Source organism: Lithobates pipiens, unplaced genomic scaffold, assembly GCF_037356315.1.
Source record: "Lithobates pipiens isolate NorthernLeopardFrog02 unplaced genomic scaffold, aLitPip1_a1.2 Scaffold_18, whole genome shotgun sequence".
Lineage (NCBI taxonomy): Eukaryota > Metazoa > Chordata > Amphibia > Anura > Ranidae > Lithobates > Lithobates pipiens.
Window position 1 is genome coordinate 571866511 of NW_027507758.1, and position 20080 is coordinate 571886590.

Below are 20080 nucleotides of genomic sequence, written 5' to 3' on the forward strand. Positions count from 1 at the left end.
AGCATCAGCCACAGTGTTTTCAACCCCTGGTAAGTGTACAGCGTAAATGAACGCTTTCAATTTCAAACAGCGCAGTACCAAGTGTCGCAACAACCTAACCACCGGCATGGATGCCGCCCACAGATGGTTGACCACCTGAACTACCCCTAGGTTGTCGTAGTTAAGATGGACTTTTAAATTGCGGAAGGATTTCCCCTCATATTTCCATTGCCACTACAATTGGAAACAGTTATTTTCGGTCAGGGTACCTACTGAGGAAAGGAAGCATCCTTTCCACCCGCACCGGCGTCGTCCCTCTTACTTGCAGATTCTCTGGCATGTCCTTTTCTGAAGCACTTTGGCAGTGTGTGGGATCCCCTGCATCCGGAACACATGTGTTTGAAGCAACAGTTTGCCCCAAACTTACATGTACCCTCCTTGAACCGCCAACAGAAGCCCCATTTTTTTCCGGTCAGTTGTCCCGAGGCTGCGGTACCTCCGACCCCTGCCTGGAAAAACTGATTAGGATATTGCGGTCATAAGCTTCATCCACAAGCTGATGTCTTTGTGGTCCCAGTGTAGCGACGGTCGGACAGCCATCTGTTGTCTAAACTGTTTGTTGTACCATAGCCATGCCACGCCTCCATATGTCCGGTGTGCTTTCCTAATGGCCTCTAGGTAGACGAACAGAGCCAAACAGTGTTCAGGGGTCTTTTCCCCCACCACGCTTGCCAAAATGGCAAATGCCTGTAACCAGTTCGAAAAAGTATGAGGATTTAACCAATATCTCCGCTTTTCCTTGTCCTCCTTCTTGCTTTCTTCTGGCTTCAGTCTGTCCAGGTTGAATTTCTCTAGTGGCAATAATGTGAAGATCGATACATATTCCCTTTCCAGATTTTTTCCTTTACCTCCGCTTTAAGATGGGCACCCAGGGGGCCCACAAAACAGACATAAACTTCACTTTTTGCGGAGTCAGGCAACCTGACAGAATCTGCTTTCTTCTCCCCTGGCTTTCCTCGGTTGTCTGGGGCCAAAACACTGGGCAAAAAGACGGGAGAATCAACTACCGCTGTAACTGTTCCTGCCGCAGGAGGATCGCCAGCGATCCTGGCGGCGACCACTGACCATGGTGGGACAGTAACCGCGTGATCTTTTGCCTGTGTCAGCGCCCATGCCTGCAACGGACTGTCCCTTGTGCTCGGCTCAAAATGCTGCACCAGGTCCCTCAAAACCGCCAATAAATCCTGCAGACCCGCACTACCTGACCTGAGTACTGCATCCCTGGGCTGTTCTGGGTGGGGCCTGTTACCCCCTGTCCCTGCTGCACTACCAACCCCTGCTGTCTACCCTGATCTAACAGTTCTTTTAGAAAAGCAGAGATAGGGAAGAAGTAGGCTCACCGGGCTGCCCAGGACTGGGCCCAACAGCCGCCACCCCGGAATCCACCGCTGCTGGAAGTCCCTGGTCCATGTCCACTTCCGACCCGGACAGTTCTCCCGCCGATCTGTCGCTGTTCTCCTCTGGTCGAACGACCACTGGCTGCACCCCAGACAGACCTGCTCTGGTTCCCGGGGGTCTGCGTTGCTTTTGCCAACCTTCTCTCCATTCTGTCATGCCAGACCCGCTCGCTGCCCGTCTAGATGGACTCCAGTACCTGCTTCCAGTCTGAGCCTTAGTCGGTCGTCCTCTGACTTCGCTCACCATCAACACGGCGCTCCTCACGGGCCCCCTCCTGGTCAATGTGGGACTGCTGGCCGCTCCTTCTGTCTGGCCAGCATCCCAAGGCCTGGCTCTCCCCTGCTGGGCTGACTGGACTCCTCCCTCAGCCCTGTCTGCCTGTTCCGGACATCTGCAACGAGAGGTGGGGCAGAGCATTGCGATGTGCTGGGCTCCCGCTGCGCTCCTGCCTCTGTGCTGGGTCCCTCTCTTGTCACGGTTCCTGGATTCCTGGGTCTGCTGGGCCATGGGGGGGGGTGGAGTTTCTCTCACATCCGTCTGAGATAGCAGCTGCCTCTGACCACCTGGGAAGGTGCCAGAGCTGAAGCACTCCAGCGGACCTGACCGTCAGGCATGTGGACTCACAGGCCCCCCCAGGCTCGGCACCGCTCCTGATTCCGCCGTTATGGCTGCTATCTGTGCCTGCAGCCAGTCATTGGCTTGTTCTGCCACCTCTGCTCTGAGCCGCACCCTGAACTCATCCATCGCCGCCATTCTCTACACAGTGAGGGGACAGGGAGAGGTGAGCGGTAAGGGTGGAATCTTCTCCTCCGCTCTAAACTGATGTGACTTCTCTTCCTCTTCACATTCCTAAACCCCGAGCGCCTCCCCGCTGCACGGCCCCTCCCCTTTCCTTAAAGGGGACACATTTTTTTTTCAACAGCCTGACTTGGCTTTTCCCAGTATGTCCCTGCGCCTATCTCCTTTTTATCTGTTCCAGGATAGAAAAAGGCTTGGGAGCCCCTTCCAATAGATGTTGCCATTCAAACAATACCAATTTGATGGCCAGTAGTGCTTGTTTCCCAACGTCATAATTCATCTCCGCAGGAGAAAACTTTCTAGAAAAAAAAACGCTACTGGATGGATTCTACCAGACCTGCTCCTACTTCGGAGGCATCAACCTCAACTATGTACTGGTGATCGGGATTTGGATGCTGAAGAATTGGAGCCTTGCTGAAAAGCTGATTCTGCTTCTGAGGACCACATCTTGCAATTTGTAACTTTCTTAGTCATAGCAGTAAGGGGGGGCCGCAATGGAGGCAAAACCTTTGATGAAGCATCTGTAATAATTTGCGAACCCTAGAAAGCTTTGGAGACCTCTTAAAGTGGTCGGTTGGGGCCATTGCAAGACAGCGGAAAGTTTGAGGGTCCATTTGGAAACCTAAAGCACTTATAATGTATCCAAGGAAAGGTATACGGCTTTGGAAACTGCATTGTGATGACTTTGGACTACAAGCGCAGTTGACTCAACCGTCACATGACAGATGAGTCCACTTTCTCTGGTAAGAGTATTTAATTATTCCTTTTGAAGTTACTTCAGACAAGCCGTCATTTCCAGTCCATCTGAATAGTGGGTTATCTAATTCTCCCGTTGGGAAGACCAACATTGATACTTGTCTACTACTCAACACATGTGGACTATTTTCACTGGGACTCACATTTCAGTCACTGATACTTACCAGTATTTGTGCGCTCTTAGACATATGTTGCATATTGAGCAAACTAATATTTGTGTTTTCATTCATTTTATTTACTTTGTCATTTGTATGCGGTACGGCACTAGTTTTATTACTGATACTTCCCTATATTCAGATCAGGACAGCAACAGATCAGGCAAAGCAGTACACAAATCGAAATCCGGAGATTGGTCAGGCAGGTAAGGTCATACACAAGCTGGCAGTGAAGTACAAAATCAGCAGGCTAGAGAGTAGTAAGGAATTCAGACAGAAGCTCAAATACAGTATTCAGAGTCAAAATACCCAGGAAGCTAGTCCAAACAAACGGGCATTAAGAGATAGGAAGTGCTGCTATTTATGGGCTGCTTTGATTGTAGAACTAAGAGAACACAGCTATAACTCCAATGCTCCTCTGTGGCACAACAAGCAAGACTGCAGCTGTGGGGCAAGGAACATCCTGGTTCAAATACACCCAGGTACATAACAAGCGTGATACCGTTCCAGGAGGCTGATAAATTGCTGCAATCCTCAGAGAAATGGGAGAAAACAGACAAATACAGTGCATCTTGAAAGAAGAGAGGGATAGAAAGGACTTGGAAGGTGCTTTGTAGGGATAGACGGGATCCAACTCCACCTCCTTTCTGCCAGTTGGGTCTGGGGGAGGGAATCCAATGGAGGCCACCATGGGAGAGGGCAGCAGAAGAAGCTGATTCAAAATTTTGATGCCAGGTTTCAGGTATGGTAAATTTGCACAGCTGCACTTGAAAAGCATAAATAATACATACAAATGCTCAACAAACCTAATATTGTTGTGCTGTATGAATATCCAAAAATCATGCAAATATAAACCAAATTAGCTCAATCAGGTGCTTCTCTCTTACTAGATCATTAGACCCATAAATTATAGGTGGTCCAACTAGGCATGAAGCTGCATGCATCTTGAATCAAGGATCTTATGGCATATAAAACACAGGCAGAATTTCAGTGTGAGCCTCCAAACCAGTCCTCCTTTAAAATTCGGCCAGAGGAAAAAAAAAAGACTCCAATAGTGTAATACCATCAAATGACTGACACGAAATCTACTTATAAAACTTCAGAGGAGTAACCGCATATAACCTTAAGCCACTGGTGCTGGCTCCAGCCAGGTGTGGGTGATATCAGCACAAGCTCTGCCTTGCCCTGACATACATTTCATCTCAAAAGACATTGTCATGCAGTGGCGGCCCACCGATAGGGGGCGTAAGGGAGCCATCCCCCACAAAGCTACTCAAAAGAAGAAGAAAAAAAAGTGTGTGTGGAATTCCAGACACGGGTGTATGGGAAGCATGGCCCTTTAAGTGTGTGCAGGGTGCCGAACACAGAGCTGCTATGGGAAGCATGAATGGTTTGCAAACAAGAAGTTCTATTGGCTTCCTTTAGAAAGTCCTCGGGGTGCTGAACTCTGAACATATAGCATTGTTCCCTGCTGTGGTATGCGTTTGGCGGGTCCTGTCCCTTCACTTCCAGTTTCTGATGCATCCCAGCTGGTCCGAAGGTGAATGAAAGGCGACTTGCTGTGAGTATGAGGTGGGTCACCTGCTGTAAAGGGGACTCTGATGAGGACACCTTATGTTAAGTAGTTTTATTTTACTTGAAATATGGATGTGACTGGCCTACTGTGACGGGCACAGTGAGGCTGCATATGATGGGCACAGTTTTATCTAGCTGTAATGATAATCACCTAATAAATGGCTATTTACAGTCCTGCAGAAAGAGAGGGGGATACCCCTAATAGGGCTTTAAAGGTACTACTACAATGAAAAAAAAACCTACTACAAAGAAAATTACATATAAAAAATACATACATGTAATACTTATACAAAATTGACATGGATATGGATACAATTAAAAATAGTCAATGAAATGTGGTAAGATCTCCCTGAACCGATGCGTTTCAGCAATTCTTTCCTTCAACGGGGTTCATACAAAGAAAATTACATCTGTGATATTACAGAATACAGAATGGTTAGTAATTGATATCACCTCCACCACAGTAAACCTGCAACAATACCACAGATATAGTTCACTTACTTTTAATTCAGCGACACTACATGAGTATCCATATAGTTAAAAATAGGAATTATGCAACTTCACTCCTGGCTCCCCACATACATCCACTCAAGGGTCTAATTGGAGTATCTCAGGCTGGTGGAAAGAGGGCCCAAAGGAATAACCCAAAATGGTTCTCCTAACCAAGCCTTCCTAACCCCAACCTTATCAGGTGCCAAATGAGCAGGGCTAGTTATAGCCCCGCTGATTCAACCATCAGCTGATTCCAAATTGGAATCATCTAGATGGAGGTGTGCCTGGGTCAGATCCTTACGACGGGCCCCCTGAGTGTCGGCTGCGCACCGCCTCCACACCGCGCCTACGACGCTCCGTGCCAGCCAAGCTGGAATGCACGGGCAGACCAACATCATACAGCTGCGCCATGGAGTGACGCACAGCAGTCAACTCCCACCGCATGGCAGACAAGCCCTGGAGACAGACAAATTTGGCTTATCCAGGGCTGAGGGAGAGAGGATGTCACAGATGGAAATACAACCCTCCCTGTCTGTCCTCAAAGAGGACATCCTGGCAGTGCCGGGCACACACACAGCGATCAGCACTATTAGCTGGGCGGTTGATGCACACAGCCATCTCACTGGACAGACACAGCCACAAATCAAATAAAAGTATGCAAATAAATTGTATAGCCGACTGGTGTTTAAAGTGGCAGAAGAAATAAAACTGCCATTAGCATCAACACCCCGGCCATGTCTGTGTATAGAGGCTGGATTTGTAGCAACGGAGATAATGCTGATGTAGTAAGTCTCTCAAAGAATAGATGATATGCATAGCAGCCACCCGTAAAGTTGCAAAACGTATGACCAAACAAAAAAACAAAAAAAATGGGCAAAACTGGAAAACAATATGCAGCACTTACCCCAGAAGGAGCGGCTGATAATTAATTGGGCCTGTACTCTGCTATTTCCACCCCCAAGGATTTGGCTCAACCTGCTTGACACAGCTGTGTAACAGTGTTGGTGTGAAACCCAATGATAAAAGACAATTGAATAGTCACAGATTATATTCACTTTACCCGTGTTGTCACCTGGGCATACACTGCTACACCTGTTTGGAGAATGAATAAGCCTCACAACAGATTGTATTCAACCAAAAGATAAGTTTACTTTGGTTCCATAGACTTTAATAAATCAAAAACGTGTATTAAAAATGCAAGATGCACCTGGGATATGCAAACTGCAACCTGCATAGGTGTGAATCAGGCCTTATACACCGTTGGGTTTAAAGGACATGGACACAATTTCTTTATATTGAATGTATTACACTCACCAGACACTTTATCAGGTACACCTTGCTAGTACCAGTTTGGACCCCCCCTCCCCTTTTGCTTTCGGAACTGCCTACATTTTTTGTAGCATAGATTCAGCAAGGTGTTGGAAAAATTCCTCAGAGATTTTGCTCCGTATTGACATGATAGCATCACGCAGTTTCTGCAGATTTGTCGGCCTCACATCCATGATGAGAATCTCCTGATCTCCTGTTTTACAACATCCCAAAGGTGCTCTATTACATTGAAATCTGGTGACTGTGGAGGCCATTGGAGTACAGTGACCTCATTGTCACATTCAAGAAACCAGTGGTGAGATGATTAGAGCTTTGTGACATGGTGCATTATCCTGTTGGAAGGAGCCATCAGAAGATGGGTACACTGTAGTCATAAAGGGATGGACATGGTCAGCAACAATACTCAGGAAGGCCGTGTCATTTAAACAATGCTCATTTGGTACGAAGAGGCCCAAAGTGTGCCAAAAAAATATCCCCCACACCCAGGGCTCAAGTCCTGTGGGAACGCATGGGAACTAAGTTCCTGTACTTTTTCCACAACAGGAACTCAGTTCCCGTTAGCAGCCGCGTCCTGCAAGACTTTAAAGTATGCAAGCTGTGTGGCAGGTGCTACACCAGCAGCTGCCGACACAGCTCGCAATAGTAAGTGCCGCACACCTGACCATTCAGGCATTGCCAGTAGGGGGCCCCATGACAGCTTCCTCTTTGATCTACCTGTCAATCACAGCTAGCTGACGGGTAGATCAGGTCCCTGCTGCTAAGAGATTGTATTTAGTCAGACCTCTCATGATGCGCTCTTCCCCACCGGCCCCTCCTGATTTTCTGTCTCCTCATCCCCGCCCCCCCCCCCCCCCCCCCAGTCTCCTGCATACTTGGTCTGTGTGTCCTGCTGAATCCCCCTCTCCTCTATCTTCAGTGCCATATGATTGGAGAAACCAGAGGAGGAGCACAGCTATTCTGCTCACAGGACATGCAGGGAGAGAGGTGAGCTGAGGGAGGAACATCAGTTTGGGGTGGTAAGCAAAGTTTAATGCCAGGAGGGAAGTTTATGTGGAAATATGTGAAGGGTTGGAATAGCAGCGAGTGTGTGTTGGAGTCCTGCAGAGTTTGCAGACCCCCAAGCTAACATACATCTCCTAAGCAGGAACACATCACTATCCCCCTAAGCATTCTGTCCAGATAATGTGCAGTTAATTTATGACCTTTCCTTTTAACCCTGTGTTATCCAAACTCTGTTCAATGAAAAGTGTAAACTCACCACATAAACACTCTATATCCAATATAATATTCCCCAATAAAGATCAGAACATGATGTTCACATTTGCATGGAAGCACAATTGAATGAATGCTGATTATTCAGAGAATTACCGTATTTATGTTTATTGAGGATTGCTTTTTTTTTTTTTTGTACTAACAGTTAAGCTTCATACACACAATGCGAAAATTGGATGAAAAATATCACTTTTGAAGTGTTCGTGCATATGAGCGTATCATTTTTTTCTTTTGGTGGGGGAGTGGATCTTGGGTGGGAGTTCCCACACTTTTTTCCCCAGGACTTGACCCCTGCCCACCATTACATCACCACCACCAGCCTGAAAAAGCAGGATGTATCCATGCTTTCATGTTTAGGCCAAATTCTGCCCCTGCCATCTAAAGGTTGCAAATGAAAGTGTGACTTAGAACAGGCAACTTTTTTCCAATCTTCTAATGTCCAATTTTGGTGAGCCTGTGAAAACTGTAGCCTCAGATTCCTGCTCTTAGCTGACAGGAGTGACACCCAGTGTGGTCATCTGCTGTAGCCCATCTGCTTCAAGATGCAACATGTTGTGCATTCAGAGATGGTATTCTGCATACAGTGGTGTGAAAAAGTGTTTGCCCCCTTCCTCATTTCCTGTTCCTTTGCATGTTTGTCACACTTAAGTGTTTCGGAACATCAAACCAATTTAAACAATAGTCAAGGACAACACAAGTAAACACAAAATGCAATTTGTAAATGAAGGTGTTTATTATTAAAGGTGAAAAAAATCCAAACCATCATGGCCCTGTGTGAAAAAGTGATTGCCCCCCTTGTTAAAACATACTATAACTGTGGTTGTCCACACCTGAGTTCAATTTCTCTAGCCACACCCAGACCTGATTATTGCCACACCTGTTCACAATCAAGGCATCACTTAAATAGGAGCTGCTTGACACAGTAAGGTCCACCAGAAGATCCTTAAAAGCGACACATCATGCCGAGACCCAAAGAAATTCAGGAACAATTGAGAAAGAAAGTAATTGAGATCTATCAGTCTGGAAAGGGTTATAAAGCCATTTCCAAAGCTTTGGGAATCCAGCGAACCACAGTGAGAGCCATTATCCACAAATGGCGAAGACATGGAACAGTGGTGAACCTTCCCAGGAGTGGCCGGCCGCCCAAAATTACCCCAAGAGCGCAGCGACGACTCATCCAAGAGGTCACAAAAGACCCCACAACAACGTCCGAGGAACTGCAGGCCTCACTTGCCTCAGTTAAGGTCAGCGTTCATGCCTCCACCATCAGGAAAAGACTGGGCAAAAATGGCCTGCATGGCAGAGTTCCAAGGAGAAAACCACTGCTGAGCAAAAAGAACATCAAAGCTCGTCTCAATTTCTCCACAACACATCTTGATGATCCCCAAGACTTTTGGGACAACATTCTGTGGACCGATGAGACAAAAGTGGGACTCTTTGGAAGGTGTGTGTCCAAGTATATCTGGCGTAGAAGGAACACTGCATTTCATAAAAAGAACATTATACCAACAGTAAAATATGGTGGTGGTAGTGTGATGGTCTGGGGCTGTTTTGCTGCTTCAGGACCTGGAAGACTTGCCGTGATAAAAGGAACTATGAATTCTGCTGTCTACCAAGAGATCCTGAAGGAGAATGTCCGACCATCTGTTCGTGTACTCAAGCTGAAACGAACTTGGGTTCTGCAGCAGGACAATGATCCTAAACACACCAGCAAGTCCACCACCGAATGGCTGAAGAAAAACAAAATGAAGACTTTGGAGTGGCCTAGCCAAAGTCCTGACCTGAATCCTATTGAGATGTTGTGGTATGACCTTAAAAAGGCCGTTCATGCTCAAAAACCCTCTAATGTAACTGAATTAGGACAATTCTGCAAAGATGAGTGGGCCAAAATTCCTCCAGGACGCTGTAAAAGCCTCATTGCACGTTATCGCAAACGCTTGGTTGCAGTTGTTGCTGCTAAGGGTGGCCCAACCAGTTATTAGGTTTAGGGGGCAATCACTTTTTCACACAGGGCCATGATGGTTTGGATTTTTTTTCACCTTTAATAATAAACACCTTCATTTACAAATTGCATTTTGTGTTTACTTGTGTTGTCCTTGACTATTGTTTAAATTGGTTTGATGTTCCGAAACACTTAAGTGTGACAAACATGCAAAGGAACAGGAAATGAGGAAGGGGGCAAACACTTTTTCACACCACTGTACCTTGGTTGTAATGTGTGGTTATTTGGGTTTACTGTTGCCTGTCTATCATCTCAAACCAATTTGCCCATTCTCCTCTGACCGCAACGTTTTCCTCCACACAACTTCCGTTCACTGGATATTCTCTTTTTTGGACCATTCTTCATAAACCCTAGAGATGGTTATGTGTGAAAATCTCAGTAGATCGGCAGTTTGAAATACTCAAACTAGCCCACCTAGAACCAAAAACCAGTGGCGTCGTTATAGAGGTGTGGGGGCCACACCCTGGTGGCACCCGCTAGAAGTGTGCGGCCAAACCCTGGTGGCACCCGCTAGAGGGGTGACACCAGGGGCGGCCCCATGATAGGCTCCAGGTTCCTTTATTGTTCAGACATGTGTCCCGTGATGTCCTGGCATTTTGGCTTGGTCAGTACTGTGTTAATCCTATCTCCCTGCCTTGTACTTAGATTCTGCACGCTGCTGAGTCCACCCCCTCCTACCAATCTTCTTAGGCCGCGTACACACGCGCGGACTGTTTGCCCAACCTTGTTCGTCAAACAGTTTCGGCAAACAGTCCGCTCAAAATTTGCATGAGCGGACTTGCCCACACACGAGCGGACTGTTTCAACGAACTGTTTGCCAAACAGTCCGCTCAACTTTTGAAATGAACGGACTCGCCCACGTAAGGCGGAGGCAAATCCGCCCATTTCGAGCGCGTGTACAGGTAGGCGGGGCCCGCGAAGGAGACGTCGCGGGCTCCGCCGCCTGGAATGGGCTTAAAGGGGAACCCCAACGCCGAAAAAAATCGGCGTGGGGGTTCCCCCAAAGTCCACACCAGACCCTTGTCCGAGCACGCTACCCGGCCGGCCAGGAAAGGGGGGCGAGCGAGCACGCCCCCCCTCCTGAGCCGTACCAGGCCGCGTGCCCTCAACATGGGGGGTGCCTTGGGGAAGGGGGGGCCGCGCGGCCCCCCCACCCCAAAGCACCTTGTCCCCATGTTGATGAGGACAAGGGCCTCTTCCCGACAACCCTGGCCGTTGGTTGTCGGGGGCTGCGGGCGGGGGGCTTATCGTAATCCGGGAGCCACCTTTAAGAAGGGGGCCCCCGGATACCGGCCCCCCACCCTATGTGAATGAGTATGGGGTACAATGTACCCCTACCCATTCACCTGTGAAATAAAGTACAAAAAAAAACACAACACAGGGGAAAAAATATTTTTTTGCACAGCTCCGGGGGTCTTCCGTCTTCGGGGGTCTTCTCGCCGGACTCCTCCGCTATGTGTGTGTAGCTCTTTTGCTAGCGGAGGAGTCCGGCTTTCTTCCTCCCCGCCGCCGGCCTCTTCTCCCGACTTCGGGGGTCTTGTCCCCCTCTTCGGTTCTTCTGCCGGGCCACCGCACCTTCTTGTAGCTCTTTTGCAGGCGGTGGCCCGGTCTTCTGTCGCCGCTGCCTTCCGTTCTTCTGTCGCCGCCTTCGGTTCTTCTGCCGGGCCACCGCGCCTTCTTGTAGCTCTTTTACAGGCGGTGGCCCGGTCTTCTGTCGCCGCTGTCGCTGTCGCCGCCTTCCGTTCTTGTTCTTCTTCTTGTTCTTCTTCTTCTTCTCCAGGAGATGTTGACACGTCGCTCCCTCCGGCCGGAATGCCAGAGCCGCGCTGTGCGGTCACTTATATAGTGACAATGGGGCGGGGTCACATGGTATATGTCACATGGGTTGGTCACATGGGTTGATGTCACATGGGGACTATGACATCGTAAGGGGGCGGGGTCACCATGTGACCAACCCATGTGACATATACCATGTGACACCGCCCCATTGTCACTATATAAGTGGCAGCGGAGCGTGTCCCTGGCATTCCGGCCGGAGGGAGCGACGTGTCAACATCGCCTGGAGAAGAAGAAGAAGAACAAGAAGAAGAACAAGAACGGAAGGCGGCGACAGCGGCGACAGAAGACCGGGCCACCGCCTGTAAAAGAGCTACAAGAAGGCGCGGTGGCCCGGCAGAAGAACCGAAGGCGGCGACAGAAGAACGGAAGGCAGCGGCGACAGAAGACCGGGCCACCGCCTGCAAAAGAGCTACAAGAAGGCGCGGTGGCCCGGCAGAAGAACCGAAGAGGGGGACAAGACCCCCGAAGTCGGGAGAAGAGGCCGGCGGCGGGGAGGAAGAAAGCCGGACTCCTCCGCTAGCAAAAGAGCTACACACACATAGCGGAGGAGTCCGGCGAGAAGACCCCCGAAGACGGAAGACCCCCGGAGCTGTGCAATAAAATATTTTTTCCCCTGTGTTGTGTTTTTTTTTGTACTTTATTTCACAGGTGAATGGGTAGGGGTACATTGTACCCCATACTCATTCACATAGGGTGGGGGGCCGGTATCCGGGGGCCCCCTTCTTAAAGGGGGCTCCCGGATTCCGATAAGCCCCCCGCCCGCAGACCCCGACAACCAACGGCCAGGGTTGTCGGGAAGAGGCCCTTGTCCTCATCAACATGGGGACAAGGTGCTTTGGGGTGGGGGGGCCGCGCGGCCCCCCCTTCCCCAAGGCACCCCCCATGTTGAGGGCACGCGGCCTGGTACGGCTCAGGAGGGGGGGCGCGCTCGCTCGCCCCCCTTTCCTGGCCGGCCGGGTAGCGTGCTCGGACAAGGGTCTGGTGTGGACTTTGGGGGAACCCCCACGCCGATTTTTTTCGGCGTTGGGGTTCCCCTTTAAGCCCATTCCAGGCGGCGGAGCCCGCGACGTCTCCTTCGCGGGCCCCGCCTACCTGTACACGCGCTCGAAATGGGCGGACTTTCCGAGCGGGAACAGTCCGCTCATTTCGAAAGTACAACGGACAGGCCCACACACGGGCGGACTGTTCGCTCAAACACAGTTTCAGCGGACAGTTTTTCGGAATTTCCGAAAGACTTTGTCCGTCCAACTGTCCGCTGAAACTGTCCGCTGAAAGCCCACACGCGAGCGGACTGTCCGCCCAAACACTGTTCAGCAGACAAGGTTGGGCGAACAGTCCGCCCGTGTGTACGCGGCCTTAGACTTTCTGGAATACTGTTCACAGTAGATCCCATCTCATAGCTGGAAGCACACTGCCCATGCTGTGTCTTGCTAGGGGGATGTCGTTGGAGAATCGGGAAGTGGCAGGCTTTACTCCTGCTAGAAAGTCTCCTCTGTCCCACCCACTTCTGCCTACATGACATCAGATCAGTGAGTCTGATGAATAAAAATCTAAGAAACTGTACTCACCACAGTGCTGTAGGGACGGACACACACGTTCACTTGCACTACATAGATCACACTGAGTTGCAGATATTTTACTACCTTCTCGTCAGGTCCATTTCTGTTTAGTTATTCACAAATACATGTGGTTTCGGCTGCTGGCAGCCTATGGTGCCATTTAAAGTATGGAGAACCAAAAAAAAAAAAAAGCGTGTCTCTAGCCTAAGTTGACCCCATCGGATGACAATCCAATCCATACATGCTCAGACACGCTGATTCTTGTGCCACTCGAACAGAAAAAAAATAAAAAAATGTAAGTGATAGAATTTAGTAAACAGTAAATTCTCACAAAATCAACTTACTGCAGCTATTGAGGGGTTAAAACAGACAATATACTCACTGTAGCTCCCCTTCCAAGAAAGGGATAATGACTGCATAGCTCCTGCCCGTCTCCTCCAAGAATTTGTAGCAGGTCTGCAGGCTCTCACTCATGGGGTCCTGTAAGCAAAGGAGACAGAATGGAAAAGTTTCCAGTACAAAGCAATTGTGCATGGTGTGGTCTTCCCCAAGCCCCTCTCCTACAGCCTACTGACCCTCACCAGCAACAGCTGCCCACTGGGCTTCATTGCAGGGGAATGGCACACAGATCAATGACAAAGCTCATCTGAATTCTCACTTTGAGGCACACTGGGCATTTGCACAGCTCGGATCGGGGCTGCTATATGCAAAACCACTGCATAGATCAGGCAAGTATGACATGTTATTTTTTATCTTTTACAATCACTATGAACTTAACTGGAAAAATTGGATTTTTATATACAGCTTACCTGTAAAATCCTTTTCTTGAGAGTACATCACGGGACACAGGAGCTTCATTACATAGAGGTTATATAGGCACCTGTGGTGATTGGACACTGGTTGACCCCAATTAAGGAGAATTCCTCCCCTATATAACCCCTCCCATCTGGGAGGCACCTCAGTTTTGTAGCAAAGCAATAAGAAACCACGTAAAACCCAAGAGGGGCGGGTGCCCTGTGTCCCGTGATGTACTCTCAAGAAAAGGATTTTACAGGTAAGCTGTATATAAAAATCCCATTTTCTTGATCATACATCACGGGACACAGGAGCTTCATTACATAGTGGGATGTCCCATAGCAATGCTCAGATTGAGAGGAGGGAGACACAGATCATAATTATAGACCGCCAGGGACCGGAGGACCTAAACTGCAGCCTGCAGTACGCTGCGCCCGAAGGCGATATCCTCTTGTCCTCTGACATCCACCTGATAGAATCTGGTGAATGTGTGGACTGATGACCAAATTGCAGCCTTACAGATCTGAGCCAGGGAGGCCTGGTGATGCACTGCCCAAGAAGCACTAACAGCCCTAGTAGAGTGTGCTTTCACTTGAAAAGGAGGAATCTTCCCCTTTACACTATAGGCCTGAGAAATAACTTGTCGAATCCACCTTGAGAGAGTGGATTTTGACGCCGCCTGGCCCTTCCTAGGGCCTTCCGGCAAAATAAATAAGCAATCAGTTTTCCTTATCTGAGCAGTTGCTTGAAGATAAATACTGATTGCTCTAACCACATCCAAAGTGTGCAAAGATTCTTCTTCTGCAGACTTTGGGTCCGGAAAAAAGGATGGTAGGATTACATCTTGATTCAAATGGAATCCCGAAACCACCTTAGGTAGAAAGGACCTGTTGGGACGCATGACCACCCGGTCCTTATGAATAATTAGATACGGCTCCTTGCTGGAAAGAGCTGCCAGCTCTGATACTCTTCTAGCCATGGATATGGCTACCAAGAAGACCAATTTTTTAGTCAAGAGAACTAATGAAGCCAGATGCAAAGGTTCAAATGGTTGCCCCTGCAAAGCCGAGAGAACCAAATTCAGATCCCAAGGGCATACCAGAGGTTTGACTGGCGGTCTTATCCGCATGGCCCCCTGGATAAAAGCCCGTACCAGGGAATGCGATGCAAGTGGCTTTTGAAAAAACACTGACAGGGCCGAAATCTGCACCTTGATAGTGCTTATGGCCAAATTCATTTCTAGGCCTGACTGGAGAAAGGCCAAGATCCTGCTAATGACATACTTTCTAGGATGCCATTTCCTGAGTTCACACCAGGAAACATATGCCCTCCAGATTTTGTAATAAATAAGCCTGGAGGCCGGCTTTCTGGCATTGACCAGAGTAGAAAGGACTGGCCCCGAAAGGCCACGGTCTCTCAGAATGTGGGTCTCAGCAGCCAAACCATCAAATTCAGACTGCGTAAAGCAGGATGGTAGATTGGACCCTGTGAGAGCAGATCTGGCCGGAGAGGGAGGATCCATGGCCTGCCTACTGCCAACGTCATGATCTCCACGTACCATGGTCGTCTGGGCCAAGCCGGGGCCACCAAAAGGACCAACTTTGTCTCCCTCTTGACTCTTCCCAGGAACCGCAACAGAAGCGGGCTCAGGGGTAAGGCATAGATCAGATTGTACTGATCCCAGGGAACTGTCAGAGCATCTGACCCCTGAGAAAGTGTATCTCTTGTCCTTGACACAAAATTGTCCAGTTTCCTGTTGAACCTGGATGCAAACAGATCTACGTCTGGAGTACCCCACCTGTGACATATGCTCCGAAACACGTCAGGGTGCAGAGCCCATTCTCCTGGGCACAACTGCTGGCGGCTCAGAAAATCCGCCTGCCAATTTTCCACTCCTGGAATGAAGACTGCAGAAAGACACGAAACATGCTTTTCTGCCCAGACAAGTATGCGATTCACCTCTTTTTGGGCCACCAGACTCCTGGTACCGCCCTGGTGATTGATATAAGCCACTGCTGTGGCATTGTCGGACTGAACCCGAACCGGGAGACCTCGTAGTCTGTAAGACCACTTTATGAGAGCCATGTAAACTGCCCGGATCTCCAAGATATTTATGGGCAATAGTTTCTCGATTGCAGACCATTTCCCCTGCGAGCACGTCTCCTCCAACACTGCTCCCCAGCCTGTCAGGCTGGCATCTGTTGTGATAATCTTCCATCGAAGAGGAAGAAAAGATTTGCCCTTCAGCAAATTCTTGGTTTGTAACCACCAGACGAGACTCTTGCGTGTCCCTGGGGATAGACGCTTAGGAAGATCCAAGGCTTGGGGCTTCCTGTTCCAAGCCGCAAGGATGCATCTTTGCAGAGGCCTTGAGTGGAACTGGGCGAATGGGACGGCCTCGAAGGAGGCGACCATTTTCCCCAACAGTCTCATGCACAACCGAATGGGGGAAGATCTTCTGCCCAGAATTAGGCGCACCAGATCCCCAATGGCCAAGGCCTTTAGCCTTGGAAGAAACACCTTGCCCTGAGCGGTGTCGATGATCATGCCCAGGTATTCCAACCTGGTGGCAGGCTGTAGGGACGACTTTTCTAGGTTTATGATCCAACCTAGGCATTCCAGGTGTTCTAGCGTTCTGTTGACGCTGTGATTCAGGAACGCTGCTGTTTTCTCCATGAGAAGCAAATCGTCTAGATAAGCCATGACGGCTATACCCTGATCTCTTAGGTTTGCTAAGAGAGGGTCCAGAATCTTTGTGAAGACTCGAGGGGCCATAGCAAGCCCGAATGGCAAGGCCACAAATTGAAAATGGCGCAGCTCTACCGCGAACCTTCGAAATTTTTGGTGTGCGAGAAAAATTGGCACATGGAGATATGCATCTTTGATATCTATTGATGCCATAAATTCTCCCCCTTGCAGGGAGGAGACCACAGTGCGAATTGACTGCATTCGGAAGGACCGGATGCGTAAAAACCGGTTCAGATCCTTCAGATCTAGAATAGGTCTGACACTTCCATTTGGCTTCGGAACGGTGAAGAGATTTGAGTAAAATCCTGAACCCTGTTCTTTTGGGTCCACTTCTACTATCACCCCCTGGGATAGTAAGTGATCTAAGGCCAGAAATAGCGGTTTTTGCTTTACTGGATCCCTGGGGATCCTTGACCTTAGGAAACGAGAAGGTGGAATCTCCTGAAACTCTAGCCTGTAGCCCAGAGATACCGAAGAGATCTCTTCCCGCCAGGCTCCTGCAAACTGCAGGAGCCTTCCCCCCACTCGGCCGAGCGGGGGCGCCCCTTCACAAGGAAGCTTTTGGGCTCTGCTTGGCAGGCTTTCGCCCCCAAGTCTTTTTCTGCCCCTGGGCTCGGCCCTGAGCCTTTCCAGTAGAGGGTTGAGAAGGCTGTCGCCACTGCTTAGAGCTTGATGCTCCGGGAGAGAGAGCACGCCTGAATGAAGGACGCTTGCTCCTTTTGACTGGAAGGAGAGTAGATTTACCTCCTGAGATTTTTTGGACGAATTTATCTAATTCTTCTCCAAACAAACGTTCCCCTTTGAACGGGAACCCAATCAAATGCTTCTTGCATGACAGCTCAGCTGCCCAATTCTTTAGCCATAGGGCCCTTCGCATGTGAACCAACATGAGAGACAAACGTGATGCTTGTTGGACAGAATCCAAAATCGCATCAATCATGAAACACAGAATGTGAGGTAATTCTGCATAATTTTCTACTTCCTCACTGGGAAGGAGCCCAAGCATCTGCTTAACCTGTTCCTTGAGGAACTGACACAACCCCACGGCTGCGACTGTAGGTTGCACCACAGTGCTAGCCATGGAAAAGGAGGCTTTTAATAAGGTTTCCAGCTTTTTATCAGTTGGATCTTTAAATACCTGAGCATTATCCAATGGACAAGTCAGGTTTTTATTCACGCAAGAAACAGCCGCATCGACAGATGGGACCCCCCACCTCTTGGTGAAACTTTCCTCCAGAGGATAATGCATAGAAAACCTTTTAGGAGGAGAAAACAGTTTATCAGGATGTCCCCAATCCTCATACATCAATTTATCCATTAAGGGATGAATAGGGAAGGAATAGGCAGTCTGTGGGGCTTTCCTGACTCCCAGGGAAGAAACAGAGGATGTAGCGACTTCAGCAGCAGGCATTCTGAATTTGGTATGCACCAATTCAGTATAATACTGCACCTGCTTTCTGAGTGCCTGGGAGGAGGGGACTCTCTCCTCTTCCTCTGACTCATCCGACTGCTCATGATCCCTATCCCAAGATAGGGATCTCTCCTCATTTTCAGAAGAATCATCTGAGAGAGGAATCTCAGCAGAGGGAGGGGATCTACCCCTTTTCCTGCTATCTTTCAGGGAAGCAGAAATAAAATTCATGATTCTCCCTTCAAAACCCTCCAATGTAACCTTAAGGGAGTCCTCAGTGACATAAACTGGGGCTGACACATTAGGAGAGGCTGCAAAACCTGACAGGGCCACTGACTGGTCTTGAGAGGCTGGCTCCAGTCTTGCAGGGGGGGATGGTAACTTACAGGCACTTTTAGAACACCTGGACCTAGGCGGTGATTTACCAGTGTCTTTGCTACCTCCCCCTGAGACCCTCTTACGAGGAGACATAGTCCTAAGCTACAAAGCAGAGGTACTAGTACAAGTGCAATCACTGTTGTGCTTAAAGTCTCACAATAAATATAAATGCTTAAACTGCACAACCTGATGCTGAGTAGGTGTCTAAGGTTTGCCTGGATCCAATCCCCACGGATGCTTACGGCCCACAGCTCCTGTGTCTCCAATTACAGCCCCCTGACGCTCTGGGCTTTTTAAATCTGCCGCCTGGCGCCTGCGCAGTACAGCGCCGTGCACACTAACGTGCACGGCTCACAACCACACTCCCCCCTCCTCCATTAGGCTGGGAACGCACCCGGCGAGCATGCACGGGACCGCGGGATCCAGGGGGGAAAGGAGAACCCCACCGGAGCTGCGTGGAACCCCCAGACTACGTGGGACCCCTGTGTTTACCTTGATGTGGCAGGGGCTGCAATGGAGACGTGAGTCAGCTGGAGAACCAGGCTTCACTGAGCGTGTGTACTGAAAGGCATGTAAGTAGGCATCAGGCTGCTCTTACTCCCTCTAGTGGTGGAAACCAGGTAAGACATACAATTACTCACAATGAAGAAATCCATCATATAATTATATATATATATACAGGATTAACTTCCCTTACCTGTCCTCGCCGCAGGAATTGCTGAACCAGACAAATTCCAGCCTTCACCCATCACGGCGGGTATTGTTAGCCAACCTTCAGGTTTATCTGGGGCTCTTTCTCGGAAGAGCCTCCTACCTGGGCCATGTAAAAAGCTCTGCCAGAAACTTTTGTGCGCTCTGTATAAACAGTACACCAAGTCTGGTTTTCCCAGAGCCCAGTCTTCCAATAGGAGAGGACTTACAGGCCAAACCTCGCTTCTTCGGCTGACGAGGCCCGGGTACCATACCATCTTGGGAGTCAAAATATCGGCCCGAGGTATGGATCCGGTTTGTTGTAGCCCTTAGGCCCTCGCAGGGACCTGCATAGAGCTAATGTTTTACATGACCAACCACCATAGACACTGGCGAAAAAACTGAGGTGCCTCCCAGATGGGAGGGGTTATATAGGGGAGGAATTCTACTTAATTGGGGTCAACCAGTGTCCAATCACCAGAGGTGCCTATATAACCACTATGTAATGAAGCTCCTGTGTCCCGTGATGTATGATCAAGAAATAGGATTTTTATAACAGCTTACCTGTAAAAATCCTTTTCTTTGATGTACATCAGGAGACACAGAGCCATAGTAATTACTATGTGGGTTATATATCAGACCGACGGGTACTGGACACTAGCACGCCCCTAAGGTGTGTACTTCCCCCATATAACCCCTCCCATTACTGGGAGTCCTCAGTTTTGTAGCCAAGCAATACAAGTGTCTAATAAGAAGGGCAGGACCTCTGTGTCCCCTGATTTACATCAAAGAAAAGGATTTTACAGGTAAGCTGTTATAAAAATCCTATTTTCTTTTCTTATCT

The 20080-nt window shown here is 49.1% G+C and overlaps 1 protein-coding gene across 1 annotated transcript in view; it reads right to left on the reverse strand.

Moving 5' to 3' along the window:
• The window catches only part of LOC143990291 (squalene synthase-like), an 85177-nt gene that overhangs the window by 51184 nt on the left and 13913 nt on the right, over nucleotides 1-20080 (reverse strand). The window contains exon 2 of the mRNA XM_077490350.1: nucleotides 13597-13694. Within this exon, the coding sequence (XP_077346476.1) occupies nucleotides 13597-13694 (98 nt within the window). The remainder of the gene's footprint in view (nucleotides 1-13596; nucleotides 13695-20080) is intronic.